Source organism: Sorex araneus, chromosome 4 (assembly GCF_027595985.1).
Source record: "Sorex araneus isolate mSorAra2 chromosome 4, mSorAra2.pri, whole genome shotgun sequence".
In the NCBI taxonomy this organism is placed as follows: Eukaryota; Metazoa; Chordata; class Mammalia; order Eulipotyphla; family Soricidae; genus Sorex; species Sorex araneus.
In genome coordinates, this window is record NC_073305.1 from 221,013,679 (window position 1) to 221,041,224 (window position 27,546).

The window sequence follows — 27,546 nt, forward strand, 5'->3', positions numbered from 1 at the left end:
TTGCCCCGGTGACTGCGTGCCCCCTCCCCCGCCTGGCCGGCCGGCCCTATAAATAGAGGTCCCTGGCAGCTGGGCTCTCTTGGCCGTCACCATGAGGGCGCTGGTCCTGCTCTGCTGCTTTGTGGCCTGGCTGCTGCTCCCGGGACAGGCAGGTATGGCTGTGCTCCATGCTGGGCAACCCCCCCACGCGCCCCCCGCACCCCCCCACAATTTCCCTTCTCTGCTTGAGCTGGATGGAGCATGTGACCGACTGTTGTGGTTGCCGGTGCCCCTGCTGGCCTCCCCGCTTCTCCATCCTCTTCTCCCTGGGTCCCAGGAGAGAGAAGCGAGAACCCCAGAACAAGCAGGGGCTGCAGGGGGCAGAGAAGTGGGAGCAGACCAAGCCGGGTGGCCGGAGAGCCAGTCTGGCCAGTAGGCACTGGAGAGGATGACCCCCAGTGTCGGGTCAGACACAGGAACCCAAAGTTAGAGCCTGAGGTGCCCCTGGAGGTCATTCAGCTGACCCTCCCACGGGGGATGGCCAGGCCTGGTTCCAGCTGAGACCAGGCTTTATGTGACAGAGGACAGGGCTGGCAGGAAACAATGTGGATGGAACTGGGGGTCCTTGGGAACAGGGTTGGGGGGAAGCACTGGGGTCAGCTTAAGATGGGATTGGAGGGTTGGGGATTGGACTGGGATCGGAACTGGACATAGCTCAGGGGGGAATGGGGTGTGTGGTGTGGAGTCGGCTCCAGGCAGGGGGCTTCCCTAGAAGGGGGCTCAGGGCTGGGTTCCTGGGCACCGGGCTGGAGGATCAGCTCTGGCTCGGGTTACAGCCGGGGTTATTTCTAGGCCCTGGAGGGGAGCCTGCACATTTTGCCACCTCTCTGGTTCCTAAGATTCTTGAGGCCAGCTTCCCCTTGGGGATGCTCGTGGGGGTGCTCTGGGGATGCCCCAGAATCTTGGGCTGCCCTGGTCTCTCCATGACTCTCCATCTGCGCAGGGCCCTGGGCAGAGCTGCGGCCGCTCAGGCCCCAGAGGTCCTGCTGCCGCCGGGCGGTGGGGGCCAGCGGGGCGCAGGCAGGAACCTGTGGGGCCGGGGCTGCACTTGGCAGTGCCAAGCGAGGGGCTCCAGCCTTGCCTGCGCCTCTGGGCCCTGCCCTTGTCTGTCCTTGAGTTAATTTGGGCTCCTGGGGCTGCAGTGGCTGTCGTGGTGAGGATTCCAGGCGGCTGTCAGGTGGCTAAGTATGGAACAGCGAGTAATTGGATCCTGAGCCCCGAGCCCCGCCGCCCGCCCGCTCCCCGCTCAGCCCCAGCCCAGCTGCCTCCTCCGTCCACCCCGCAAACTAGTAGCCTTTTAGGGGCATGGTTTCTTTCTTCCTCCCCACGAAAAGAGTGGACATGGTGGGTGGCCCCAGCCCTGGCTGGGGGGCATCTCTGGTGGGGAGAGGAGAGACGGGGGGCTCTGAGCATACTGAGTTCCCCTATGCACCCCATTTGCCTTGTGGAGCGTACCTTAGCATCCCACTCACCTCCCTTGGGAGTCCCTTCTGTACCCCCCCACACCTCCCGTAGGGATCCCCCCTGTCCCACTCAGTCCTATTCCACTAACTCTTATTGGGGGGTCCCTTTTGTGCCCTGTTCACCTATGGTCGGGGGATCCCCTCTACCCCACTCCCCTTTCAGGGGAGGTCCTTCTACACCCTGCCCACCTCTTCTGGGGGTTCTCTGCAGGCAAGTCTCATCACTACTGTCTCCCCACCCCACTGTCAGGACCAGTGGCTCCCTTAAGGGGTCCCTCCCGGCTGCCCAGAGCCTCTCCCTCAGCTCTTCGCTGGGAAGAGCGGCAGCCTGAGGAGTGGAGACCAACGAGGCCCTGAGGGTTGCTGCCTTCAGCCCGTGGGTGCACCATCCGCTGTGATGGGGTGCTGAGAAACGTTTGGTCAAGTCCTTTCATCTTATTTTTTATCAAGCGGCTGTTTCTGAGGAAGGGTGACTTCAGTTCTCATAGAGGTAGTTTCGACCTCGGCCGGCAGGGTGCCGAGGAAGAACCTGTCTGTTAGTTTCAGGGGCTGCTCAGCTGGCAGGTCCCCGTCTAAGGTCCTTCCTGGGTTTCCTCGTGAGATTCTCAGAGACTTGTGCCTCTCCCTTGATAGTCCTCTCCTCTGATCTCTGACTGTGTGCACACATACCTGCAGAGGGGCCGCCTGGCACAGCTAGAGCACCTGTAAGTGGGTGAGAGCCCCCATGCTGTGCCCACTTTTCAGCTCCCCGGAGAAGGGCGGGGGCTGGTGCGGGCCCGGGCGCCTTCTCTCACGGTGTTGGCCTTGGTGCTGGTCTGCCCAAACTTGGGACATCTTGCTGCAGAGACTCGGTGGCCGGGCCTATCCCGCCATCCTCAGGCTTCATTTTGCAGAATGACCGTCTGCTTAGGCCTCCAGGGCCGGAGAGCTGGGACACCAGATTGATCCCTGGTGTTGGTGCATTCCCCTGAGCCCCTCCAAGAATGATCCCTGAGTGCAGAGCCAGGAGTAAGCCCTGAGCAGTGCCTGGTACAGACCTCAAGTCCCCCCTTGCCCCCCAAAAGAAAAGGCAGCCCAGCTGCACCCTCCGCTGTGATTGGGGGTCTGTGAGCACAGCGGTCTTGGGGAGAGAGCTGTCCCCTGAGGCTTTCTTTGTCCCTTGCAGGCTGTGCACTCGGGGCAGTGGTGAGCAGTGGGAGGTCCGGGGTGGGGTCTGCCTCGTCCAGCAGGAACATAGTATTAGATAGTGGCCATCAGTCAGTGGCTGCATAGGCCCAAAGAAGGTGCCCTCAGGGCGCTCACTGGGTGGCTGGGCCGGGACAGAGTGTGCCCAGTGAGAAGGCACTGGCCGAGGACCAGGCAGGGGGCCGGGTAGTGGGGACTCAGTCCCACACCTTCCCTTTCCAGATCCAGGTCCCAGCCGAGCCCGCATGACCTTTGTGAAGTGTGCTGGAGCACGCAGCACCCCTCTCTCCTCTCCTCACATGTCACCCCCTCTTGGGGCTGCCATTCCTGCTGAGTTCAGGCCTGGAGCTGGGGGACGGGCCAGTGCGCACTCAGTACAGTAGGGCGAGTCCTCATCTTCCACCTGATGGCCGTGCGCATTCAAGGACAGCCGTCAGCCACCCCAGGGAGGGTACTGGTGGAGTGAGCTGGGTGGGAAGAAACGGAGAATGGTCATTTTTGTGGTGTTGGGGATCAAGCCCAGGGCCTGGCATGGCGAGGACAGTGCTTTTTAGCTTCCCGGGGGCTCTTACTCTTTGGAACAGTTTTTGGTGGTGGTGGTTCTGGGCCACAGGCACGGTGCTCAAGGCTTATTCCTGGCTCTGACTCGGGGATTACTCCTGGTGGGGTTCCAGGGATCATATGGGGTGCCGGTGGTCAAACCCACGTCAGGCACGTGCAAGGCAAGCGCCCTCCTCACGGTACTGTTTCTCCAGCCCTTCAGAGCAAGTTTCATTGTTATTATGGCATGCTCAGCTCCGACAGTGCTCAGGGGCTATCAGCGCTGAGAATTGTCTGGGCTGAGCCCGGAGAGAGGAGGCTTTGGCCACGATCAATGGCGGGAAGAGAGTTCCAGGCGAAGGATGGGTGGGCACGCCCCGGGACTTCACCAAGACTTGAGCACCCGGAGAGGACATGGTGGGACGTGGGTGAGGGTGGGGTGGCGGAGCGAAGAGGGGGCAGGGGAGTTATCTGGAAGGCTAATTCAGGCTGAAGTGTGAGTGCTGATGACGAGGGTGTGTGGGCAGAGGTGACCATGCAGGGCTGTGGGGTGGAGGGTGGCGCTGGCGGGAGGCTGATTAGACTCCCGCTGCACAAGTGCGAGCCCCACCGGGAACCCCAGGTCATGTGATCTTGCGGGGGCAGGATATAGAAGCACAGGTGTTAGAAGTGGGGCTCGGGTCCTCAAACTGCAGGAGCTGGGGGGACATCTGGGCGGAGCCATTCAGCTAGATGGGGGCGGGGAGGGGGGCCGGGCATGGAGAGCCAGGGGTGGGCTGTGTTGGGGGACAGCAGGGAGCTGTTGTGGAGTGGAGGCACAGGGGGGTCCGGGGAATGGGGAGAGGGGGAAAAGAGCCAGATTTCAGGAGGAGATAGTGAGTGACCTGGAGCCAGGGGAGAAGAAGCTTCTAGAAGTGTGGTCCTCAGGATCTAGTCAGAGGCTGAGGAAGCAGCCTGGCCTCTGGGGGCCACAGTGTCCTGCGGGACTTCCTGTCTCCGGGGCATTTTCAGTGGGGGCCAGATCCCATGGCTTCCGGAGACTTCCATGCCCTGGTTTGTGTCGCCTGTGCGCCTGCGCCTTCGGGGCCCAGCTGCTCCCACCCTGGCCACGCTGGCCACGCAGAGGGCTCTGGGGGTCAGAATGGTCTCTGCTCCTCTCCGGTAGGGGCAGGAGGATGTCCAGGCCCGAGAGGCCCGTGGGAGCGAGGCCAGCGGGCAGCTCCTCCCAGTGCTGTCCCCAAGCCTGCTTCCTGGGGTGGCGCCCGCTCCGCGCAGCCACAAGCCCCAGGTGCCAGCAGGGGTGTGGAGAAAAGGCTTCTTCCTGCTGACCTGGGGTGGCTACCCTCCCTCCAGGGTCGCTCAGCCTGTGGACGCAGGGTGCCGAGGCTGTGGACAAGCCCAGCCCTGGGTCCCAGCTGAGATACATCAGCTCTGATCCCACCCTGCAGAGTCGATGGTTGAGCCATGCCTCGGGGCAGACGTGGCCCCTGCAGGATCTAGGTGGACAGGGCGAGGGTTCAGTGCTCTACCCCTGACCCAGCAGCCCTGCACGCAGGGACTGGCCGTCTTTGACCTCCTCGCTGTGGACGGAAGTGCGCCAGCACTCTGGGGGGCTCTGGGCTGGGCGGCTGCTAAGTCAGAGGCCCCCTTTGCTCAGCGCAGGCCTGAAGGCGAGGGAGGAGGAAGTGACTCGTGCAGGCGGAGGGTGGGGGCCTCTGAGCTCTGCGGACCCGTCTGTTTGAGGGAAACCATGACCCTGCGATGGTCGGGGCTGCGGTACCTGGACAGTGGGCAGGGGACCCCCTCTCCTGCCCTGCCCCCTCTTCCTCCCCGGTGCCCCCTCCCCTGCCCTGCCCTCAGCCCCTTTGCCAGGCCTCACCCCTGCTCCCACCTAGATATTTTTGGATCCTTCAAGTGCAGGGACTTCATTCTGAGTGCAAACAGGTGCAGGCAAAGTCTGGCCTGGACTTCTGCGCCTGTGGGAAGTGGGTTTCTCCAGGAGTCAGAGCCTGCCCAGGAGAGCCTGGCAGGGACCCTTCCTTCTGGACTCTTCTGATCTCTGCCCCCTCTTTGAGCCCTGCCCCTCCTGCAGTCGGCCCTGTTGCAGCAGGACCCTAGCCAGCCGGCTCACTTCCTATGGGGTTGCCCTGTGTGGCCAAGGTTCTTCCATGGCCACCTACTGACCCCATGTCTGCCGCCAGGACAAGGATACCTGGTCCTCTTCCTTCCTCCCTTCGACCCTCCCTGGGGATTGAACTCTGGGCCTCTTGCAAACAAGGCCTGCCTCTTCCCTGAGCTACATCCCCGCCTTTTCTCTTACCCTCTGCTCATGTGGCAGGGTTGGAAGATGCGTTGTTTCTCTACCTGGCGGGCTCCCTGGGACCTGGCAAGGTGTCTGGAAGTAGTGACAGGAACCCAGCACTCCTTGGCTCCAGGGCTGTGCTTGGCAGGCGCTGTGTTGGGGCTGTGGGGCCGCCCAGAGCCCCTTCCCGAGGCTGCCCCCGCTGGGACTCAGGGCTGCAGCGAGCTCTGGCCTAAGCACAGACCCTCAGTCAAACCCCCTCCAGTCTTTGCCCTGGTTTCTTCAGCATGGTCAGACGGGCCCTCGTACAGGACTAAAATAAGAAAAGGCTATTGGAGTCGCCTGTTTGCTGATATCAGATCCTTAAGGTTAAAGGACTAGGACAACAAAGACAGCTCCGCGCCCCCATGGGTGTCCCTGCCGCTCTGCATCTGCCACCAGTTTCCTCAAATATCATGGGCCAGGGCCAGGGAGGGTTCGAGAGCTGCTGCGGGCGGGACTGTTAATGTCCTCGGATTCTCTGTCCTCAGAGAGCTTAGGACGGGTGGAGAGGGCGCAGGGGAGAGGGGAGTCCGGCACATGCCGGCGGATGCCATCAGGGGCTAAATATAAGTCCCTGCTCGACAGGGCGGGGGGCGGCCGCGTGCCTTCCGGGAGTGTGTGGGCTGAGGGGCTGGAAGCCCCCCTTCCGGTGCTGAGAGGGGTCCCAGCAGCTGGGCTTGGAGGCAGCTTCCCACAGCATCATCCACGGCGGTGAGCACTGACGCAAGCGCACAGGAATGGAGCCAGGGCGGCACCCCGCTCGTGGCTTTTGGGGGCCGTCTTTCCAGTCGCTTCCAGCTCTCAGAGCTCCTGTTTGCTGTCGCCCCTCTTCAGTCTCCACCTGCCTCCTGCGGCCCCGCTGTGTCTCTGTGTCTCCTCGTGTCGGCCCTGACCTAACCCAGACACCTCCCCTTCTCGGGCCATACCTGGCAGTGCTCAGGGTCACACCTGGCGGATTCTGGGACTGTGTGGGTATCTGGGGGGCCGTGTGCCCACTGTGCCCACTGTGCTGCTTCTCCAGCTCAGTGGCCTCATCCTAACCCCCTTCAGCTGCTGAGACCCTGCTGCCAAATAAGGTTGCGTTCTGGGCTTTCTGGTGGCTTCGAGGGCACCCGTGCAGCCGTGTGGCTGCCTCAGACCATCACCGAGTGTTGAGGGCATCTGCAGGGGTCCTTTGTGGGGGGCTCCACGCTCTGGCCCGTGGCCCACCCACTGCCCAGCGGCTTATTCAGGCCTCCACGGGCATGTGGGCTGGGCTCTGAGTGAGTAGGGCACAGTGGTCAGAGACGGGGAATGTGGGCTGGCAACTGCCCGGCCTCCCGGCGGGCTGGGCCCTGGGGGATGTGTCCATTCCCAGCTGGTGTGTGAGGTGTGGGGGGTGGCCGAGCGCCCAAAGCTCTGGCCTGGGGCCCCCCACAGTCCGGCCTCCTCAGTCTGATACTCCCCAGGCAGGTGCGGAGAAGCTGCCCGACGGCCTCGGCCCCTCGGGAAGTTCTCGCTGCCCTCTCCCCCCGGCGAGGCGGGGACGCAGGGCCCCGCAGGGTGGGACTGGGGGGCCCAGCTTGGAGTGCGGGGAGTCAGGGTGGCTCTGGAGCCTGGCGCTGGCTCTCTGGGCCGTTTCGTGCTGGAGAGCAGGGGCAGGGTGGGTCTTGCTGCACAGCTGGCCTGTGCCCAGATCAGGCCGACACACCCCTGGATCCTGGCCTCTGGGCAAGAACCCCGGTACCTGCAGCCTCTGACCCCCGATTCCCACAGGAGCACCTCTATGGAACCCCCTAGGAGCCCCCCGAGAGCCATCGCGGGGTCCTCTCCTCCCTAGGCTGACACTGGGCCTGTGAGGGCAGTCTGAGCTCAGTTCATGGCTGTCTTGGCCGTCTGGGGGGCTGGTTAGGCCGAGGACCCCATGATCAGATGGAGACCCCACCTGAGGGCACACTCTGGTCTTCTAGAACATTCCTCTGCCCACCTGTCCTGTGGGTGTCGTTAGCATGGAGGACCTCAAGGAGGAGGCGGTGGGCACTGTGTGGTGGGGGCAGGGCTTGTCAGGCAGGTGATGGTGCCCCTGGACAGGTGAAGGGCCCCTGCCTGAGCCGGGTCCTGGCAGATCGGGAGGCTGCTCTGAGGGTCGCCCTCCTGTGGGGCGACGACAGGGTGCAGTGCACTCTCGTGGGGGCCTGAGAGTGAGCCCAGACTCCGACTTTGGTGCTACCGCCACCCTTGAGGACGACCTGAGTGTCCCGGCACCTCCCCACAGGCTCGTCACGATTCTCTGGATCCAGAGCCTGGGAATCCAGGGTGGTAGCAGCCTGGCTCCTGGCTGTGGCTCTGGGGGGCCGCAGCTGACCACCAGAGAGGGTCACCCAGGGGCATCCGGGTGTGTTCACTTGCTCTTGGCACCCCCTCCCCCGGGCTTTCCCCTTCCTGTCCCCTGGGGAGCCCTGTGGGAGCCGGGAGCCAGGGCTGTCCTGGCCTTCTGCGGCCTCATGGCTGCCAAAGGCCCCGGAGCCTCCTGCTGGCGAGTCCCATGTGGTTTGGGTGTTGGGCGGTGAGAGAGCCCCTGAGCTGCCCTGGGCTCCGTTGTCTGTGCAGGTGGCCCCGGGGGCAGGTGGGCAGGGCCCAGAGAGGTCAACCGAGACGGTGCAGAGACTCAGTCTGCAGCTCAGCGTCTAGGTCCTTGGGAATGTAAGCCAGGAGCTTGTCTGCCCACTGGGGAGTCATGGGACTTCTAGAATTCTAGTCCTAGGGGCTAGACTAGTCGTTCTGGTCGTGGTCCAGTCGCAGGGGCTGGGCGTGGTGAGTGCCCTTGCCTGGGTGGTGGAGCCCCGTCATCACAGCCTGTGCCTCAGCTCCACTTTTGCCTGTGACCTGGTCTGAGGTCGGTGGGGCGGAGGGTGTAGCCTCCCAGGCAGCTACAGGATGGACGAGCTGGGCACCCTCCCTCCTCTGCTGACGGGGGCTGGGAGGGGCCTCGGCGGGGGCAAATGGCCTGGCGTGAGGGCCCTGCGGAGCGGCGGACACAGGGCATCCCTAGATGAGGTAACAAGCGGGTAAACTCCGTGGCAGGCCACCCCAGAGGGCGTCCCGCGTGGGCCAGGGAGGCTGAGGGCGGGGGAGCCAGTCCTGGCCTCAGCTCATCTTTCTCTCCTGCCCCTCTCCCTGCCCTGCCTAGCTCAGCTCCAGGGCAGAACAAATCTCAGCACCCCCAAGGAAGAGCAGCTGCCCTGGCAGAGGCACCAGGGCGGCAGTGTCCCGAGGCTTCTTCCAGGGCGGCTGAGCTGTGTGCACGCGTGGCACTCCCGCACTGGGACTCCAGCTCCCTGCACGTTATAAGTTAAAACAATTGTCTGGAAGTCTTAACAGTCAGCCCTTCGGGCTGGGTAGTCTGGGTCTCCAAAACACCCCATTTTGTATTATTATTTTCCGTTCTGTCTTTTGAGCCATACCGGGCTGTGCTCAGAGGACCTCGTGTCCCAGGTCAGAGCAGGCAAAGCCTGCGCTCTGTCCCTTGCCCCCCTACCCCCGTCCCAGCAGAGAGCAGGGGTGCAGGTATCCCCCTGGGGCTGACTCAGCCTCTCGGTGTCTGTGTGGGCGGAGCAGCACGCCACCACCAGCCTGACTTGGAGTTTGAGTGGTTTTTTGGGGGGCGGGAGGGGCTGGGACTCTTCACCCAATTAGTGAAAGCGAGCTGGTCTGTGAGAAGTTCCTTCTCTCCCGACCCCAGGGACACTGGCTTCTGATGGGTGCTGTTGTCATTGTATTCTGACCCCCAGGTTGGTCATTTGGGGGCCAGCGAGCAGCCAGGGACAAACTGTCCTGCTGGGATTAGCCTTGATGTTAGCAGCGTGGCCAGGAAGCTGAGGAACTTTCCAAGGGGGCTGCCCAGTTCACAGTACCCAAGTTCCCTGGTCTGGGGGGAGAGGATAAAGACGCAGAGAATGGGGTGGGGCTGTGGGGCCCGGGGAGGGGCGACAGCCTTGTCTGGCCGTGGTCATCGGAGGGGACGGGGGCTCCGCATGGTGGGCACGGCTGTAGAGTGAGCTCCGGAGTGAGTGAGGGGGCTGGAGCCTCGCCTGCCTTCAGGAGGCCTGACACTGCCTAGTCCCCTGAGCACTGAGCTGGGAATAGCCCCCAGCACACTGGGTGTGGCCCCCAAAAGGCAGCTGAACATGAACTCCCTCTGAAGGTGCGCAGGGATGAGCCTGAGAACGTGGCGGGGGGAGCCTGGGGCTGCCGGGCCCTGCGCCGGGAAACGCTTCGGCTGCGCCCACGGCGGAGCTGCCTGGGCCCGGGCGGAGGACAGGCTGGGGCTGACGGGCCCCCCACACCAGCGTGTCCTCTGGGAGGCCTGCCTGGTGAGCTTCCCCCAAGATTTGTCCTGAGACTCGCTTGCACAGTGCGGCCTGAGACCTGCCGGTCACAAGTTTGTCCTGGCGCCACTTTGGAGGTGGCCTCCTGGCCAGGTGGCTGAGAGACTGGAGCACCGGCCGCCGAGGAACCCCTGGTGGGGAGTTTCTGTGTTTCCACGTGGCTCCCTGCGTGTGCCCAGCACCTGCCCAGCGGGTCCGAAGCCGGAGCTGACCTCTGTCCCCCTAGTCGCAGCGCCCCCCGACAGGCACGGCCCCCCGCCCCCGGAGCCCTGCTCGCCACGGTTACTCTACACTCGGTCGACGCGTGAACCAGCTCAGAAGCATCTCGAACAGACTCCGGGCTCCGAACATCTCGGCGCGCCTGGTCTCCTCGTCGTGTTCCCCGTGTCTGAGGGCGGTTGGAGGAAGGAGACGCAGGACATCGATGAGTCAGTTCCGCCAGCGGAGGGTCGCACTGCCGGGATGCTGGAGGAAGCAGCCACAAGGCCAGAGGAATTTGCGTGGAAGAGAAGGAAGAAGCCGGGGGTTGCTGTCTGCCGGATCCCCAGTAGGGGACAGGAGGCCGTGGGCCTCCACCCAGCCTTCTTGCTCCCTGCCCCTCCCCAGTCACGTCTGGCCTGGGGTTTGCAGACCGCTGGGGAGCAGGAAGCCAGGCAGAGGGCTGAGATCGGGGGCTGTGTCCACCCAGCCCTGAGCCGGGCTTGAGCCGCTGTCTCTGCCTCTGCCGTCGAGTTCCCTCCAGGCCGTTGACAACTTTCGAGAGACTGAGTCCCCTCGAGAAGTGCTCAGGGACAAGCTGAGAGCCGGGAGAGAAGCGGGGGTGTCTGGGCAGCAAGGGGAGGCAGGGGAGCGGGGTGGGGCGTGGCAGAGCTGCAAGCCAGGGTTCCCACACGCAGGCCAGAGCCGGGCCTCGCTGCTGCTCCCCTGAGGTGCCCCGTGGGCCTGGGGCCTGCCACATCCTGGCAGCGGTGTGGCACCAACTATGGGGACAGGCCAAGCTCAAAGCCCTCAGCCCATGCTTGCGTCCTGGGTCCTCTGCCCCGGCCTGCTTCCCCGCCTCCTCTGGGGGCTTCAGACAGGTGCTTGGGAGGGGAGGCGTGGCTTCGTCCTCGGGGAGTGGCCGGTGTTTCTGACCAGAGGCTCTGGAACCCCTGATGTGCCCAGCGGCTCCCTGGACATCCCGCTCGGGGGCCCAGTGGCACCTGGTCTCCCTGAGGCTGTCTGGAAAGGATGGTCACAGGCCGTGAAGCCATTCTCCTCGAGCTTTTCCTCTCCGGATTGCTCAGCAGGAGGCCTGGAGCGGCCGGGCTCCGGGGGGGAGTAGCAGGGAAGGTCAGGGAGCATGCGTGGGACAACATCACGCCGTGTCACAGTCTGACGCCCATGGCCAGCTCGCAAAGGCCGGGTCCTCGTCACCCTTGTGACCCTGCAGCCCTCCCAGCTGGGGATAACGGGATTGGGAGAATACCGGAAATGCCTCGGGAGTGTAGGCACAGTCTCTTGCCACTATCACTGCTACCCTCCGCACAGCCAGCCCTCTGCCACCGCCATCATTGCTGCCACTGTTGCACCACCACCATCCTAACCACCATCATCAGCACCGTCGCTCCCATCATCACCCCACATCCCACCACTTTTATTGTCACCATTATTACACCATTGTCATCACCACCATCGTGACATTATCTTCACCATTACTGCCACTGTCACCATCACTCCATCATCAGACCATTACCCGTCACCATTGCTATCTCTACGGTCTCATTGACATCACCGTCAGGGTCACTGCTGTCATCTTCATCATCGTCCCCACTACCACCCCCATCGTCACCACCACTGGCACCATCCCTCCCCTCACCGCCATCACTGTCCCTCCCCTCACTGCCATCACCACCTCACCACCATCACCACCATCCCCTCACCGCCACCGCCACCATCCCTCCCCTCACTATCACCATCCCTCCCCTCACCACCATCCCTCCCCTCACTATCACCGTCTCTCCCCTCACCGCCATCACCGTCCCTCCCCTCACCGCCATCACCACCATCCCCTCACCACCATCCCTCCCCTCACCATCACCGTTCCTCCCCTCACCACCATCACCGTCCCTCCCCTCACCACCGCCACCGTTTATCCTCCCTTACGGTTGCCACTATCCACCCCATTGTCCCCGTCACCATCTTTGGCCCTAGCACAGCAGAGGGCAGGAGGAGCCTTGGAGAATTCCCTCTGACCTCTTCAGAGAGAAACCTTGGCCGCTGCTATTTCGAGGCCAGATTCCAAGCCCTGACTGCTCCGTCTAACCCGCTTCTCCGGGATGGCGGGGGCCGGTGGGGGGGGCCGGGAGCAGAGGCCTGGGGCAGGGTTTGTGACCTAAGCCGTGGTTTAGAATCACCCAGTAATTTGGGGTGTGAAGGCCTGATGCCGGACTTGCACCCGGACTAGTTCAGCTCCATCAGCCCCTCTGTGAGGGAGGAGGACCCCCATGGCTCTGCTCTGTGGCCAGTGTCCAAGGCCGGTTCCCAGGCAGCCTCAGAGGCGTGGGGCATGTCTCAAGCTGTGACGTTACAGGCATCTCCTTGGTAAGGCGCAGAGCCTGGTGCTGGGCGCTGGGCGCCTGCGTGCTGGCGCCGTGGGTGCCCAGAACATGCAGGCGGGAAGGTTTCCGGTGTCTCCCATCCCATCTGGAGTACATGGGCCTGTCCTGGGAGAGGCCCCAGTCCATCTGGCTGCCCCGGGACGCTGTCTCTCGGGCGGGAGCACCCCTGCTCTCAGCCGTAGGGCCTGGAGATGTAGCGTCAGCCTCAGGCTGCAAGGAGAGACGCTGCTGGCGAACAGCCCCATCATCCGGCCAGGTCCTGTCCTTGTCCCAGGCCTTTCTTTGCGGGTCGGGTCGGAGACCTGGCTTGGCCTGAGAGCAGGGCGGGGCAGACACTCCCTCCTCAGAAGTAGCCCCTGGGAGTCAGGGTGCCCCGGAGCCGACAGCGCCAGCCTGGGTGGAGTGGGCGAGCGGCCGGGCCCAGCTTTTCCTTCTGACCCCATTTCCAATCAAACCTGCCCCCGCACCCCCGGACCTCGCCTGAACCTCCCGCTTTGCCCTCCTGGTGCCCTCAGCTCTCCTGGTGAAGCGCTCAGCCCTGTGAAGGGGATCCCGAGGAGGGGTTGGCTGAGGCCGCGTGGAAGCCAGGCCCTGCCCGTTTTGGGCATCCCCTCGGGTGAGGCCACACCCCTGTAATCCACGGGAGCCAGCCGTGATCCCCTAAGTGCTGCCCGGTAACCCGAGAGCGTTTGGCCGCACACGGGCTTCCTCTCCGTCAGGAGCAGCTGCTGGATGGCTCCTTGCTGGGCTCCTGCCTGGGTGTGCCCGGGGCCGGTTTGGAGGGTCCGGGAGGCCCGCGAACGGGGTGGGGCAGAGCAGACAGACAGACAGACAGACAGAGCCGCAGCCGCGCTCCCCATGGCTGGAGCCCGTGACTGACGCTCGTGTTCTGATCGTTTAGAGCTGCGGGAAGACGGCGGCTTGTCGGAGAGGCGCCTCTCCTCGGGAGACGCGAGTCTAGAGGAGAAGGAAAGGGGACTCTATGCCGAGGCCGCCCCGCAAGACCAGAGTCTTCAGCCCCCGGATGGCAGGGAGGCCGCCAGCCCCGAGAAGCCCCCCACGGGCACCCCCGCACTCGCTGAAGCGGGCCCCTCCAATGCCTCAGAGTCAGCCGCCCCCGGGGACTCCCCGGGGACCCCGCTCCCAGGAGAGGCGGGAGAGCCCGGTTCCACAGAGGGCGCCTCAGAGGAGGGGGCTGGGCCGGGGCTCCCCGCGGAAGAAGCCGAAGCAGCAGCCGGCAGTGACGGGCCCCCCGAGAATGACACGGAGGGCATCGGGGCCGAGACGGGAGGACACCCCGACAGTCCGGGTACTGAGCAGGAGCCGGCCGGGCCGGGGCCCGTGGAGACAGACGCCCCGGAGGGCAGCGAGCCCGAGCAGGACGAGCCCCCTACGGGCGGGGACGAGGCCTCCGCAGAAGGCGCCAGCCCTGGCGGGGAAGGAGGCGAGGAAGGAGGCGAGGAAGGAGGCGAGGAAGCTCTGTCCCAGGAGGAGTCTGCAGAGGATAGTGGGGACGGGGCCAGTTCAGAAGAAGCCGGGGACGCATCCGGGGAAGCCGCGGAATCCTCTGAGGAAGAGGAGGAGCCCCTGGAAGCCAGTGCACCCCCTCAGGAAGCCGGGGAACCCCCCAAAGAAGCTGGAACACCCCCTGAGGAAGCAGTAGTACCTCAGGAAGCCAGCACACCCTCTGAGGAAGCCGGGGCCCCCGCTGAGGAAACAGTGATACCTCAGGAAGCCGGCACACCCTCTGAGGAAGCCGGGGCACCCTCTGAGGAAGCCGGGTCACCCTCTGAGGAAGCCGAGGCACCCCCTGAGGAAGCAGTCGTACCTCAGGAAGCCAGCACACCTTCTGAGGAAGCTGGGGAACCCTCTGAGGAAGCCGGGGCACCCCCTGAGGAAACAGTGATACCTCAGGAAGCCGGCACACCCTCTGAGGAAGCCGGGGCACCCCCTGAGGAAGCCGGGGCACCCCCTGAGGAAACAGTGATACCTCAGGAAGCCAGCATACCCTCTGAGGAAGCCGGGGCACCCCCTGAGGAAGCGGCAGGAAGCACAAGCCCTGAGGAAGAGCAAGCCCAGCTGAGCTCAGAGGAGCCGAGTGCTGAGCCCCAAGGGGCCGAGACCCAAGTCGCTGAGGGCCAGGAGCCCCGGGAGGGGCCTCAGGGTAGGGCACCCCAGCGTTCCCCGGGCACAGCAGCTGAGAGATGAGCACAGGCCTCAGGGACACCAGCCTGTGGCGGGGCTGGCACGGTGGCCAGTGGAGCCTGACCCACAGCGCAAATTCAGGTGTTGTTAGCGGCTGTGCGCTGGCGCCCTGGGAGATGGTCTTTCTGGCCATTAGGGTCCCTCAGTGCACTGACCACTGACCAGTCCTTGGACCTAAGGCGAGAGCACCAAGCAGGCCTATTTGGGCTGGTCGGGGGTGCGGGGGTTTGTGCCGTGGGGCTATTGGGAGCCAGTGGGGACCCGCCATGCCTTGCCAGCACTTCGGTGTCCCCGTGAAGGGGAGGTGCTGCCTGGCAGGCTAGGAACGGGGTCAGGATGGCAAGGGGCCCCCCAGGCTGCTGCTCCTGCACCCACCACTGCCTCGGGCTGGGGCCAGGGAGGGGGAAGAGCAGGGGTGTCGGGTCGGCCACGCTGGGGGTGACTGGCCCCTGGGCATCGCCGGCAGCCTGGCTTGCCCTCCTGGTGCGCCCGCTGGACTCGGGACCTGGGCCCTTCTCTCCTCTCCCGGGCTGTTATCTCTCCGCTTCCTACGGAAGTCCCACCCACAGGGCCCGAGCCGGGGTCCTGCTGGCTTCCTGGGGCTCTTGCCCGCAGGCCCGACTCCAGTCCCCTTGGGGAAGCCCCCGAACCTTGGGTACCATCGGCGGTGTGGTTAGAGCGACTGCTGGGATTGGGCACATCTGTCTCCATCCCCTGTGCCCGAAGGCCTGTGCGCCCGCTCCTGCTCTGCCAGCAGCTGTGTGAGCCCCACATACATCCACTGCTCTGTGGGGCTCGCTCGGAGCCTCCAGTTCCCAGTGCCCTTGGGGACCCAGGGGCAGGCTCTTGTGGGCAGTCAGACCCTGGACAGTCTTCTGGTACCCAGCCACTCTGCCCTGCCCCTCTCCTCCCGGGGAACTCCTCAGTGAAGTTTCTTTTTTGGGTCACACCCCACGGTGCTCAGGAGTTACTCCTGGCTCTGAACTCAAGAATTACTCCTGGCGGTGCTCAGGGGACCCTATGGGATGCTGGGAATCTAACCCGGGTAGGCTGCATGCAAGGCAAACGCCCTCCCCGCTGTGCTATCGCTCCAGCCTCTCCTCAGTAAAGTTTGCTGGACGCCCCATGCCAATACTTCACACACAGCTTCACATGTGTGTGAAGTTTCTGAATCGTCTTGCAGTTTCTGGAATCTTCCATGGCCCTGTCCCTGCTTGCTTGTACCGATGCCATACTGCCCTGGTTATTCTTCCCTCTCTGCACTGCCCCAGGCCAGGAGCTGTGTCTGTCCTCGGCCTCTCCTGCCCTGTGCTCTGGGGGACCCCCTCCGTGGGAGGGCCCAGCGGCTCCCAGACGTGGCGGGGGAAGCCCTGACCTGGTTTCTGCTCCTGCCCCCAGACGATGCGGAGGACGTGAGCGAAGAGGCCCCGCTGAGGGACCGCTCCCACATCGAGACCACGCTGATGCTGAACGAGGACAAGCCCTCGGACGACTACTCTGGTAACTGGAGGTGGGGCTGGTCGGGAGGCGCCGCGCGGAGGGGCTCGCCACCAACCCCGGCACCGCGCCTGGCACACGAGTTCTGACGTGGCCTACTTGTCGCCGCCTCTCGGGCCAAGGACCGTTTGTCCTGGGCAGATGCGGCCTGCCCTTTCCGTCTCGATGGGCGCAGCCCGTACAGCCGGCCCTGTGCCGGGCCTCATGGCCCGAAAGCGCTTGGGCAGGGTTTGTGCAGCCCGGCCTGCCAGTGGCCACCCCCTACCCCTCCCCCGGCCTCCCCCCCAGGCCCGTGCCCAGGTGTGGGGGGAGTGCGGCTGGCCGGGCCCCTCTTGCACCGCCCCTGGCCCTGTGAGTAGGCAGGCAGCGGGAGGGGGCAGAGGCCTCCGGGCTGGTTTCTGTGGCTGGGGGGGGGCCTGGGGTGTGGCCCGCCCACTCACCGCCCCTCGCCCCAGCCGTGCTGCAGCGCCTGCGGAAGATCTACCACTCGTCCATCAAGCCCCTGGAGCAGTCCTACAAGTACAATGAGCTCCGGCAGCACGAGATCACAGGTAGGGCTCTGCGGCGCAGGCGCCCGCAGCCTCGCCAACCGCCGCCGTCTCCTCCGCTCCCCGCCTCTCCCTGTTGGCTTCTCTTGGCTCCAGATTCTCTCAAAGAAGGGCTTTCAGGGACTGGAGCGGCCAGCGGGGAGGGCGGTCACCTGGCATGGGATCCACCCAACCACGCCTGGGTTTCAGCCTGGCAGTGTCGGGGGCACAGCCCAGGAGAGGGCACGACCCAGGATTGATCCCAACATCCCATACGGTCCCCCGAGCACTGCCAGGAGCAATTCCTGAGTGCAGAGCCAGGAGGAACCCTGAGCATCGCCGGGTATGGCCCTGGGTATCGAGCTGCTCCCAGGGGCTCCTGAACCCTTCCAGACACTTCCTCTGTGCCCAGCACATGTCAGAGCCTGTCCTTGGGGTTTGTTCAGGAGCGGGAGCGTGGCCTCTCCTGCCCATCCATCTTTGTGTCCTCCCCACGTCCCTCTCACTCCTCGGCCCTCCTGCCCACTGCGGCAGCAAGCACTCCCGCACTCCTTGGGAATCTTTGCAGGAGACGCTTTTGGAAGCAAGGGCAGGAGCGAACGGTTGGGACAGAGGCTGGGTATTTGGATGGGTCCGTCCTGGTGGCGACACTCTGAGCTCCCGTGCGAGGGTCCGGAATGGCAGACGTGGCTTGGTGTTTCCAGCACGCCTTCAGCAACCGCGGGCTCCACTCTCCCCTCTCCCGGACCTCCCTCCTGTCTCCGGGATCCTGCTCCTGGGAAGGGCATTGGCTCCACGCAGTGTCCCCGAGTCACCACCCCAGGGCTCACCTGCTGCCACACACGCCAGTGGCGCCCCCTGCTGCCCAGAGCTGGAATAGCAGCTCTGGGAAGGCCTTGCTGGGGTTTGCTGGAGTTGTGCACCTCTTGGGATCTTGGGACCCCCCCACCAAAAGAACTTTTGGGCAGGATCTCTGGGACCTTCACTGGGGCCTCCTGCTGCCCCGAAGCCGGCATTTCCCTCCCCAGGGACCCACATCTGTGACACAGGCCTGGGGCCCTTCTGGCAGCTGGTTTGTGTTTCTGAGACCCCACCCACCCGAGGCACCCAGGGCTGAGGCCGGGTGCAGAGAAAGGCCTGCGGGGGCCAGGGAGAGGCCTAAGGGGCCACGGCTGCTCCCGCTGCAGGGCGAGTGTCACACTGGGGGTAGTCCTTGGAACACCGCAGGTGGGACCCTTCCAGGAAGTAGGGAAGGACTGTGGGGCCCCCACCGCGCAGCCATGGGCTTGGAAGGACGTGGGGGCCCAGTGAGAGTGGGACGTGAGGGTCCGTGGAGTCCGGAGGGCTGGGCTGCGCTCTCCGCCCCACACTCTGGCCCGGGCCACCGGCTGCAGCTCGCTCAGGTAGACGCGCGGGGAGAGCACTCAGGCTCGGAGGCCTCTGCCGGCACACAGGGAGCCAGGGGGGTCTGGAGAACTGAAGGGGCTGTGCAGGTGGGTGACCCTCGGCCGGGTTCATCGTGACCCGTGGTTGGCCTCAGGAGCCAGTGGAGTCTGTCCCGAAGCCTCTCCTGCCCCTGCCCTGGTCTTCACAGTGCTCGGGAGCCCAGTCTGCCTTTCCTTCACACCCCTGGAGTGGCCCACTCAGGGTGTCCCCGTGCACCGGACCCGCACTCCCGCCTCTTCTTGGTCTTAGATGTAGGCAGGTTGCCGTGGCCTTGGGGTGACCCCGGAGATGGCTCCAGAGGGGGCCAGAGCAATTGTACGGCAGTTCAGTGCTTGCCCTGAACGCGGCCGCCGTGGATTTCATCCTGGCATCTGTACGGTCCCCAGTGCCCCACCAGGGGTGACCCCTGGGTGCAAAGCCAGGCGTGGCCCCCAAACAGAAGCGAAAACAGGGCCGGACCCCAGAGCCTGGAGTGGGGGCAGTGTCGGGGGCACAGCCCAGGGGAGGGCACGGCTGGGTGGCCGGGCCAGAGCATAGCCTGTCCGCCTGGGCAGCGTCCAGGCTTCCCTCCCGATGGCCACTCACTTCTGCCTCTTTGTGATCCCCCTCCCCCGGCTGCTGCCTTTCCTCGCTCTCCTGCGGCTGCCCTGTGCGCAGGGCTAGCGAGGCAGGATGGTGACCTCCACGGGCCCGAAGGCGGGGGGCAGTTCCGTAAGCAGAAGTTGTGGGGGGCTTGGGCGGGCCGAGCGGGCAGGACGTCCTCCTCCCGACTGGCTGGCCTGCCTGGGAAGCCACGACGAGAGTCGGGTCCCGTTCACTTCCGTTCCTTGTTCACGCCACCCGCAGACGGGGAAATTACCTCTAAGCCGATGGTGCTGTTCCTGGGGCCATGGAGTGTCGGCAAGTCCACGATGATAAACTACCTCCTCGGGCTGGAGAACACGCGCTACCAGCTGTACACAGGTAACGGTGTTCCCGGCTCTGCCGCGGAAGTGAGAATTCCCTGGTCCATGGAAGAGAGTTTACACAAGAAACTAACAGGGACATCCCCGTGCCCAGCGTGGTGACAGTGACCCACAGGTAGAAGCAGGAAACGTCAGTGAGAGGAACATGGACGGACTAGAGTTCAGCCTCGGAAGTTCAGCCACAGGTGCCACCCCGCCTGGTATGGCCTGAGGACCTGGTGCCAGCGAGGAAGGCGACCTACAGCCTCACGCTGCCTGGTGCTGCTCGAGGAGCTGGAGTCGACTCACAGAGAGAGAGAGCGAGGGAGAGAGAGAGAGAGAGAGAGCGAGGGAGAGAGAGAGAGAGAGGGAGAGAGAGAGGAGAGAGAGAGAGGGAGAGAGAGAGGGAGAGAGAGAGAGAGAGGGAGAGAGAGAGGAGAGAGAGAGAGGGAGAGAGAGGAGAGGGAGAGAGAGAGAGAGGGAGAGAGAGGAGAGAGAGAAGAGAGAGAGGGAGAGAGAAGAGAGGAAGAGAGAGAGGAGAGAGACAGGGAGAGAGAAGAGAGGAAGAGAGAGGAGAGAGAGGGAGAGAGAGGAGAGAGAGGAGAGAGAGGGAGAGAGAGAGGAGAGAGAGAGAGGGAGAGAGAAGAGAGGGAGAGAGAGGAGAGAGAGGAGAGAGAGGGAGAGAGAGAGGGAGAGAGAAGAGAGGAAGAGAGAGGAGAGAGAGGGAGAGAGAGGAGAGAGAGAGGAGAGAGAGGGAGAGAGAGAGGAGAGAGAGGGAGAGAGAGAGAGTCAGGGGCTCGGGGAGGAGTGGAAGTTAAGTGACCTGTAAGGGTCGGAGCTTGTTCTGGAGATGGTTGATCACACCACAGTGGCAATTAATGCTGCCGAACCGTCCACTCCAAAATGGTGTGTTTGGGGGTTGGGGAGACAGCTCCATGAATGTTTGAGCTTGATTTATGAGCCCCACGTGGCCCCCTGAGCACTGCCGGGAGTGACCCCTGAGCACTGAGCTGGGAGCAGCCTCTGGACATTGACAAATGTGTCCCAAAAACAAATGTGGAAAATTTCCTGTTTCGTGCTGGGCTGGGCAGGTTGATCGCTCAAGTCACTGACCATGTGCTTAGTTCGGCCCCTGGCACTGTGTGGCACCCCCTCGTCTGGCCCTCCCCTGCCCCCTCTCAGCGAGACTGCGCCCCCCTACCCAGGTGCTGAACCCACCACGTCCGAGTTCACGGTTCTCATGCATGGGCCCAAGCTGAAAACCATCGAGGGTATCGTGATGGCCGCGGACAGCGCCCGCTCCTTCTCCCCGCTCGAGAAGTTTGGCCAGAATTTCCTGGAGAAGCTGATAGGCATCGAGGTCCCCCACAAGCTTCTGGAGCGGGTGACTTTCGTGGACACCCCGGGAATCATTGAGAACCGCAAGCAACAGGAAAGAGGTACATCTGCCTCTCCCCCACCAGCCAGGGTGTCCGGCCGGCCTCGGTGAGGGGCAGTAGGAAGGGGGAAAGGACGCAGTGCTGGCCGGGCAGGCCATCTCCTTAACCTCCCGTCCTTTCCTGTGGCCCACTTAGGGTGGGCAGGCTGGCCATTTCCTTCCCAGGTCCAGCTGGAGGCCAGCAGTGTTTTCCCCAGGGACGCAGCGCTGGTCTCCTGAGGGAGGTCCTGGAACCGTTTGGAGCAGGCTCAGCGTGTCCCCAGAGATCCATGGCCTAGACTGACCCCTGGCCAGGTGTACTTGACCTCAGGCTGACCTGGTCGGGGGCAAACCTGACCTTCCAGGCCCACTTCAACCTCCTGCCTGTGGGGGCCCTCCCACGGCCCCACTGACCTTCAAGTGGCGGGGAGGGGAGTGACACTGTGGGTCTGGCGGGACAGCCCAGGGCATCCGCAGAGTCCCCGGCGAGAGAGGGAGTCCCCGGCCCTCTCAGCCCCCCTCGTAGTCATCCAGCCGCTGACAGTCCACTTGCGCTCAGAGAACCTGGATAAGCCACTGGCCGTTGATCTCTGTACGGGCATTTGGAGACAGGTATTCTGAGGCTCCTCACTTTGGAAGCGAGTGTTACAGGGATTAACCGCCCGGCGCCTCGGGTGTTCCTGGCACGGGTAGCGGGCGCGTTCCTATTTCATAGCATCAGCGCCGTCTTTATAGCGACAGGACGTTCTCGTCCATCTCATCATTTTGTAGCGAAAATGAGAAAGCCGGGGAGCACTGAAAGTGTGGCAGCCAGTGGCAGAGCCGCAGCTCTGGGGTAGCTGTGTCAGGACCCCACCTCTGGCCCCTGCAGGACGCGCCTCCCTCCCCACCTCTGCTGGAGGGCTGAGGGGTGGCTCCGGAACGGACAGGCAGCCACTTTCCTGGGACTTGGGTCCTGCGGCAGATTTGCACCAGGGCTGGACTGTTGGCGAGGGCCAGGGCAGTTGTGATTCGTTCAGTCCTCAGAAGCCCAGGAAGCCTGCACTGGACTTCCATCTCCCGGGGCTGCGGTGCACACGCCGTGTGCACGTGTGACATTGGTGTGCGTGCAGGGATGTGTGTGGGGGTGGGAGGACTGAAGCGAGGCTCCCTGACCTCTTGCTCCCTCGGCCCCTCCCCCAGGCTACCCCTTCAATGACGTGTGCCAGTGGTTCATTGACAGAGCCGACCTCATCTTTGTGGTCTTTGACCCCACCAAGCTGGATGTGGGGCTGGAGCTGGAGACGCTCTTCCGCCAGCTGAAGGGCCGCGAGTCCCAGATCCGGATCATCCTGAACAAGGCCGACAACCTGGCCACGCAGATGCTCATGCGGGTCTACGGGGCGCTCTTCTGGAGCCTGGCGCCGCTCATCAACGTCACGGAGCCGCCCCGCGTGTACGTCAGCTCCTTCTGGCCTCAGGACTACCGGGCCGACACCCACCGGGAGCTCTTCCTGCAGGAGGAGATCTCCCTGCTGGAGGACCTGAACCAGGTGATCGAGAACAGGCTGGAGAACAAGATCGCCTTCATCCGCCAGCACGCCATCCGCGTGCGCATCCACGCCCTGCTGGTCGACCGCTACCTGCAGACCTACAAGGACAAGATGACCTTCTTCAGCGACGGGGAGCTGGTCTTCAAGGACATCGTGGAGGACCCCGACAAGTTCTACATCTTCAAGACCATCCTGGCCAAGACCAACGTGAGCAAGTTCGACCTCCCCAACCGCGAGGCCTACAAGGACTTCTTCGGCATCAACCCCATCTCCGGCTTCAAGCTCCTGTCTCAGCAGTGCTCCTACATGGGGGGCTGCTTCCTGGAGAAGATCGAGCGGGCCATCACCCAGGAGCTCCCTGGCCTCCTGGGGAGCCTCGGGCTCGGCAAGAACCCTGGGAACCCCAACTGTGACAAGACGGGCTGCACGGAGACACCCAAGAATCGCTATAAGAAACACTAGGGCGTGGGGCCGTGCCCGGGGCCCGCGGCCGAGGAGCCTGTGCCCTGACTGTCCGGCTCACTGGCCCTTTGGGCCTCGCTGGCAAGAAGCCCAGTGGTACCCGGGGAGCGTGGGAGCTGCCGGAGGCCCGGGGCGGGGGGCGGGGCAGGCAGGCGGGACCCTGGGCAGCCACTCCCACCCTGGAAAGCAGCTCTATGCTGAGGCTGCAGAGAGCCGGGGGCTGGGCATCCTCTGCGCCCCCAACCCTGGCCTCCTGTTCTGCCCTGACCCCTTCGTCCCGGGTTGACTTTCTGCAGGGCGATTGTGGGGGTCTGGGCTCCGGGCCCCTCTTCCCATTTCCTCAGGGGCTGGGCGGATGGTCTGGTATGCCACCCCCCGAGAGATAACCACGGGTCCCCCGCCGGGAGAAGGGTCTTCCCAGCCACCCCCACTCCCCTAACGCCGCCTCCCAGCCTGTGACCAGTCCCGAGACCGGGGGTGGGGCGTGTGTGTGTGTGTGTGTGTGTGTGTGTGTGTTCAGAGTACTCAGGTCCTTGACTCCTGGGAAATGACTTGAGGGAAAGTTCTGCAAGGGCTCTGAGGGTGCGTTGGTTTGCAGTGTGTGTCTTTGTCTGTTGCATGTCTTGGGAAACTCCAGGGGCGCTGGGTCTGAGGACGGTGGCAGCTCACTCCTCGGGGACTCTCAGCGGAGGCTGCTTCCCTCCCTCCTCTGTGCCCCACGGGGCGCCCCAGATTCCGGCGTGCCCAGCCCCGCCGTGGCCCAGGACCGTGATGTGACCCTCCAGGACCCTGGCCCAGAGATCTGGAAGACCCAGAGGCGGGTGGGGCTGGGGGCACAGAGGAAGGGCCAAGGGAGAGCCTGGAGGAGAGAAGCCGAGGGGGAGGCAAGTGGGGGGCGGGGCGGCGCCCGGGCCTGTGCTGCCCACAGGGGCCCGTGTCCGGGGACAGAGGCTCAGTGCCCGTGCGCGAGGCGCAGAGGGAGAAGCATGTGAGTGTTTGGGCGGAGAAGGCGCTGTCGGCCAGCGGGGTGCGGGCAGAATCCCTGGTGCTCGCGGGGGCGGGGTGCCTGCGGGGGCCCGCACCGGAGTGTGGGCGAGGCTGAGTCTGAGAAGGTCTGCGGAGAGGTCGAAGGGGGAGCCTTCCTGCCCCGCCCAGCCTCGCGCCCCCGCCCTTGGTGCCCCTCAGTGCCCCTCAGTGCCCCCCGCACCATTTCAGGGGAAGGAGAGGAGGCACAGCCCTGGGGCCGCGGTGCTGGTTGGTGGCGGCCCTTGCCGCTGCGTTGGGGGAGTGAGGGAGGCTGGGAGGTCGGGGGGGGGGGTGTCCCCCTTTCCCCGGGGGAGCCTCAGTCTCGGCGCATGCTCCTCCACCTTTTTGTTTTTGTCTTTGGGCCATACCTGGCCGCGCCCAGGTGCTCCCACGGTGCTGGGGATGCAACCCTGCCTCCTGCATGCGGGGCCTGTGCTCAGCCCCCCAGCCGCCCCCGCCCAGCCCTCCGCTCTTCTCCCCTCCACCCACTTTCTCTTGCCCGTCCAGACTTCCGTGTGGGCCCTCCCGGTCTCACCATCTCACCTGCCCGCAGGCCTGTCGCTTGCTCCCGAGGGCCCAGCTGCCTGGTTGGTGCCCAGCCAGGGGGAGGTGGGTTTCCAGGGAGTTCTGACTTCTGGGGGGTGGGGGAATTTAGGATCCGGGGATATCCCGAAGGGAGGCTCTCCGAGCATTATGTGCCTCAGTGGTGGCTGTCCCGCTCCGTCCCGCTCCAAAGCAAGTTTCCAGCGAGTCCTTCCGGGAGAATGTCTCAATAAAGCGCCAGTCCGTCCTCACCACGGGGTACCGCTCTGATTGTCTCCAGCTGCCTGAGTGTCCGCCTCCATATGTCTGTGCCTCCTGCCCGTCCCCCCTGCTGTCCCCGTGCCCTGTCCCTGCAGAGCTTTACTCTGAGATGAAGCTGAAATCCAGAGTTCACACGGTGGTCACTCCTGGCATCAACATTCTAGGCGTTCGGATTAGTGACATGCACCCACTATTACCAAGTGATTTTGCGGCCCTCAAACCCCTGTGCTCTGCCTGGCCTCGTGTGTGGCCCCCTCCACCCCTGCTTTTCCAGCTGGCAGAAGAGCAGAGCCTGCTCCCAAACTCTGGCGGGTGAGTTGACTTCCTTTCCCGGCCCTGAAACCAGGGTCTCCCCCCGAATCGGGAATGGAAAAATCACTCCTGAGCACCTGAGCGGGTCATTCTCTCTGCCCCCACTGGGGACTGTGTCCCAGGAACTCTGTCCCAGCCTAGCAGGGCAAGGGCAGCCCCGCCCTGGTGAGCAGGACCGTCTTCAGAGAGGCGGGAACACATCCCTCCACTAGAGCCTCTTTGATCTACTTTTCCCACGCCCCACGTTCCCCTAGAGGAAAGAACTGGACCCTGGGGACGCAGGGGCAGCTGGAAAGGAAGAGACCGAGACAGAGAGACACATCTGCCCGGTGGAAACCAGAGCGGGAGACATCGCGCTCGGGGCTTCCTGGGAGGCGAGACGGTGAGGGGCAAGGCGGCCCTCCCCCCCCACCCCGGCTCCCCTGCTCTGCTCTCCACGGGGGTCTGAGCACCCGGCCTAAGGCTGCATTGAGTTACCCACCCCATGCTACCGGCTGCCTTCACTGGGGTCTGTGGGCACTTGCCCACCTGCTCCTCAAAGTGGATGTGGGAGGTTTGGACACTCAACACCCTGTCCCGTCCGTGTGTGAGAAATTAGGCGGCTTTCCCAGTCCCAGATCCATTCCCTCTGCCCCTTCACATGATGACCTTCCCCATCAAGGTGATGAGGAATCGGGGACAATCATGTTGCATGCAGGAAGCTAGTGAAAGACCAGCCCGCATGGGAGGGGGGGGTGTGGCAAGGGAGTGTGGGGGTGTGTGTGGAGCATCTGTGTGGCTGTGGGTGAAAGGTGTACAAACACTGAGAGCCCATGGGGAAATGTGCTTGTGAGTTTCTGTGGCCAGATGATGCCCAAGTGCCCGGCACGGAGCCTCTGGCCCGAGTGATGATGTGGGAGAGCCAAGGTGGGGTCTGTGTTGTATGTGGCATGGGCAGGGATGTGGCTGGGAGTATGTGAATGATGAGAGTGTGGATCACGGACCGGGGACCCTGTGTAGACGGGCATGGGTATGAGGGCAGAGCAGGGCGGGGTGGGTCACGGGGAGAACCTGCGCTCCCTGGGCCCCGCAGGACTCCGGGGCCACTGGGAAATGGAGGCGCCAAGTCTGAGCCTTCGCAGACCCCCAGCGCTGCCATATTCGTGCTGGCTCCACTGTCCAGGACATCGGGCTTAATCTCTTCCCAATCCAGGCAACCTTGATGTTTCCTTACAAGACAAAATGCAATAATAAGAAGAGAAAGGGCTGGAGTGATAGCACAGCGGGTAGGGCGTTTGCCTTGCACGCGGCCAACCCGGGTTCGATTCCCAGCATCCCATATGGTTCCTTGAGCACCGCCAGGGGTAATTCCTGAGTGCATGAGCTAGGAATGACTCCTGTGCATTGCCAGGTATGACCCAAAAGGCAAAAAAAAAAAAAAGAAGAAGAAGAAGAAGAGAAAAATCAAGGAGTCAAAGTGAGAGCCGCATGTTAGGCTGGGCTGCGGGGGGCAGGCTTGAGACTCTCCCGCGACCCTCACTGGGAGAAGCCACACGGCCAGTCAGAGTTGGCTCTGCAGAACATTCTCTGCTGACGTAGGGGCCAACTCCTAGAGCATCTCCATCGTGCCAGCAGCTGGGCCCAAGCTCTGCCCACATATTCCCAGCCTCACCCTAAGGTAGCGCCGCTTCTGCAGCTGACCAGTGCTGCGGTGCTCCCTGCAGGCCGAGGAAGCGCCGGCGGGGTCTGACCCGGCCTCTTAGACGTGGCGCAGCCTCTGCTTCTCTGTGCTCTCCTCACGGGCAACACGGAAGTATCCACATCCCTCTCTCGTGGGGCTGTGGTGAGGATTAAGGGCTTAATGCACACGCAGCTCGCCTGCAGTAGACATGGAAGCGCTCCCCAAACACTCTGCTCTGGTGTCACGCAGCTCCGTGGGACAGCGCCAGAGCAGCTGAGAGGACGGTATGTAAAAACAAAGTTGGAATTTTTGACACCTGAGTCACCTTGCAAGACACGCCAGGTCACTTGTTAGGTTGTTGGATTTTTAAAAAGTCTTGACATTTTAATTTTTTGGTTTTTTTTGGCCAAACCCAGCAGTATGAGAGGGCCTACTCCTGGCTCTCCACTCAGAGGTCATTCCTGGTGGGTTCATGGGACCCTGTGGGGTGCCAGGGATTCAAACCTGTGCCGGGGATCAAACCTGGTCAGGTGCATGCGAGGTAAGTGCCTACCCACTGTGCTATCTCTCCCGTCCCAAGACAAAATGAATCTTATCAGCAATTTGAAGTTATCAGTGTTAGGCTACCCCTAACTGTTTTTTCTGATCCCTAATTCTTTTCCTCTTTCTCACAAAATGGTCAAAATTCAGAGTTGCCTGAGTTTTCAAATAGTAACTGGGGGGCTGGAGAGAGGGATCAATGGCCTGAGTTCATACTTTGCATGCAGGAAGCCTGGGCTTGATCCCCTTCACCACACGGTCCCCTGAACACAATCCAGAATAACCTCCAAGGCCACTTGGCACCTTGAAGCTTGCTGGTAATAAAATTTGAAACACTTCAAAGTGACTTGAAAAAGAAGGGGGGCTGGAGCTATAGTACGGAGGGGAGGGCGCTTGCCTTGCATGTCCCTGACCAAGCATTGATCCCTGGCACCCCATATGGTCACCCAGGAGTAATTCCTGAGTGCAGAGCCAGGAGCAATCCCTGAGCACTCCTGCGTATGGCTCCCCCCCACACACAAAAAAAAAGAAAAAAAGTAAAAGAAAGGTGTTTGGAGAGATACTAGGTACTGCAGTGGGTTACAGCTCTTTCCTTGAACACTCTCCTGTTGCCCTCAACAGCACCAGGAATGATCC

At 63.4% G+C, this 27,546-nt stretch overlaps 1 protein-coding gene across 2 annotated transcripts; it reads left to right on the top strand.

Annotated features, from left to right (window-relative positions):
• Nucleotides 1-98: 98 nt before the first annotated feature.
• SRL (sarcalumenin) lies at nt 99-24,388 on the top strand. Of its 2 annotated transcripts, none has more exons than XM_004604152.2 (6): nt 99-152; nt 16,142-16,243; nt 16,696-16,791; nt 19,060-19,176; nt 20,363-20,596; nt 21,757-24,388. In XM_004604152.2, the coding sequence occupies exons 2-6, from the start codon at nt 16,207-16,209 to the stop codon at nt 22,566-22,568; spliced, it is 1,296 nt and encodes a 431-aa protein (XP_004604209.1). In that variant the 5' UTR covers nt 99-152; nt 16,142-16,206; the 3' UTR covers nt 22,569-24,388. The 2 variants fall into 2 exon arrangements, with proteins under 2 accessions (XP_004604209.1, XP_054991752.1); XM_055135777.1 differs by lacking the exon at nt 99-152 and adding an exon at nt 14,610-14,702.
• Nucleotides 24,389-27,546: the final 3,158 nt, after the last annotated feature.

Coding starts and splice junctions, on each gene's coding strand:
- SRL (XM_004604152.2), top strand. CDS start 16,207: ATGCTGAACGAGGACAAGCCCTCGGACGACTACTCTG. Junction 16,244..16,695: donor GCCCTCGGACGACTACTCTG/GTAACTGGAGGT, acceptor CCCTCGCCCCAG/CCGTGCTGCAGCGCCTGCGG. Junction 16,792..19,059: donor CCGGCAGCACGAGATCACAG/GTAGGGCTCTGC, acceptor CGCCACCCGCAG/ACGGGGAAATTACCTCTAAG.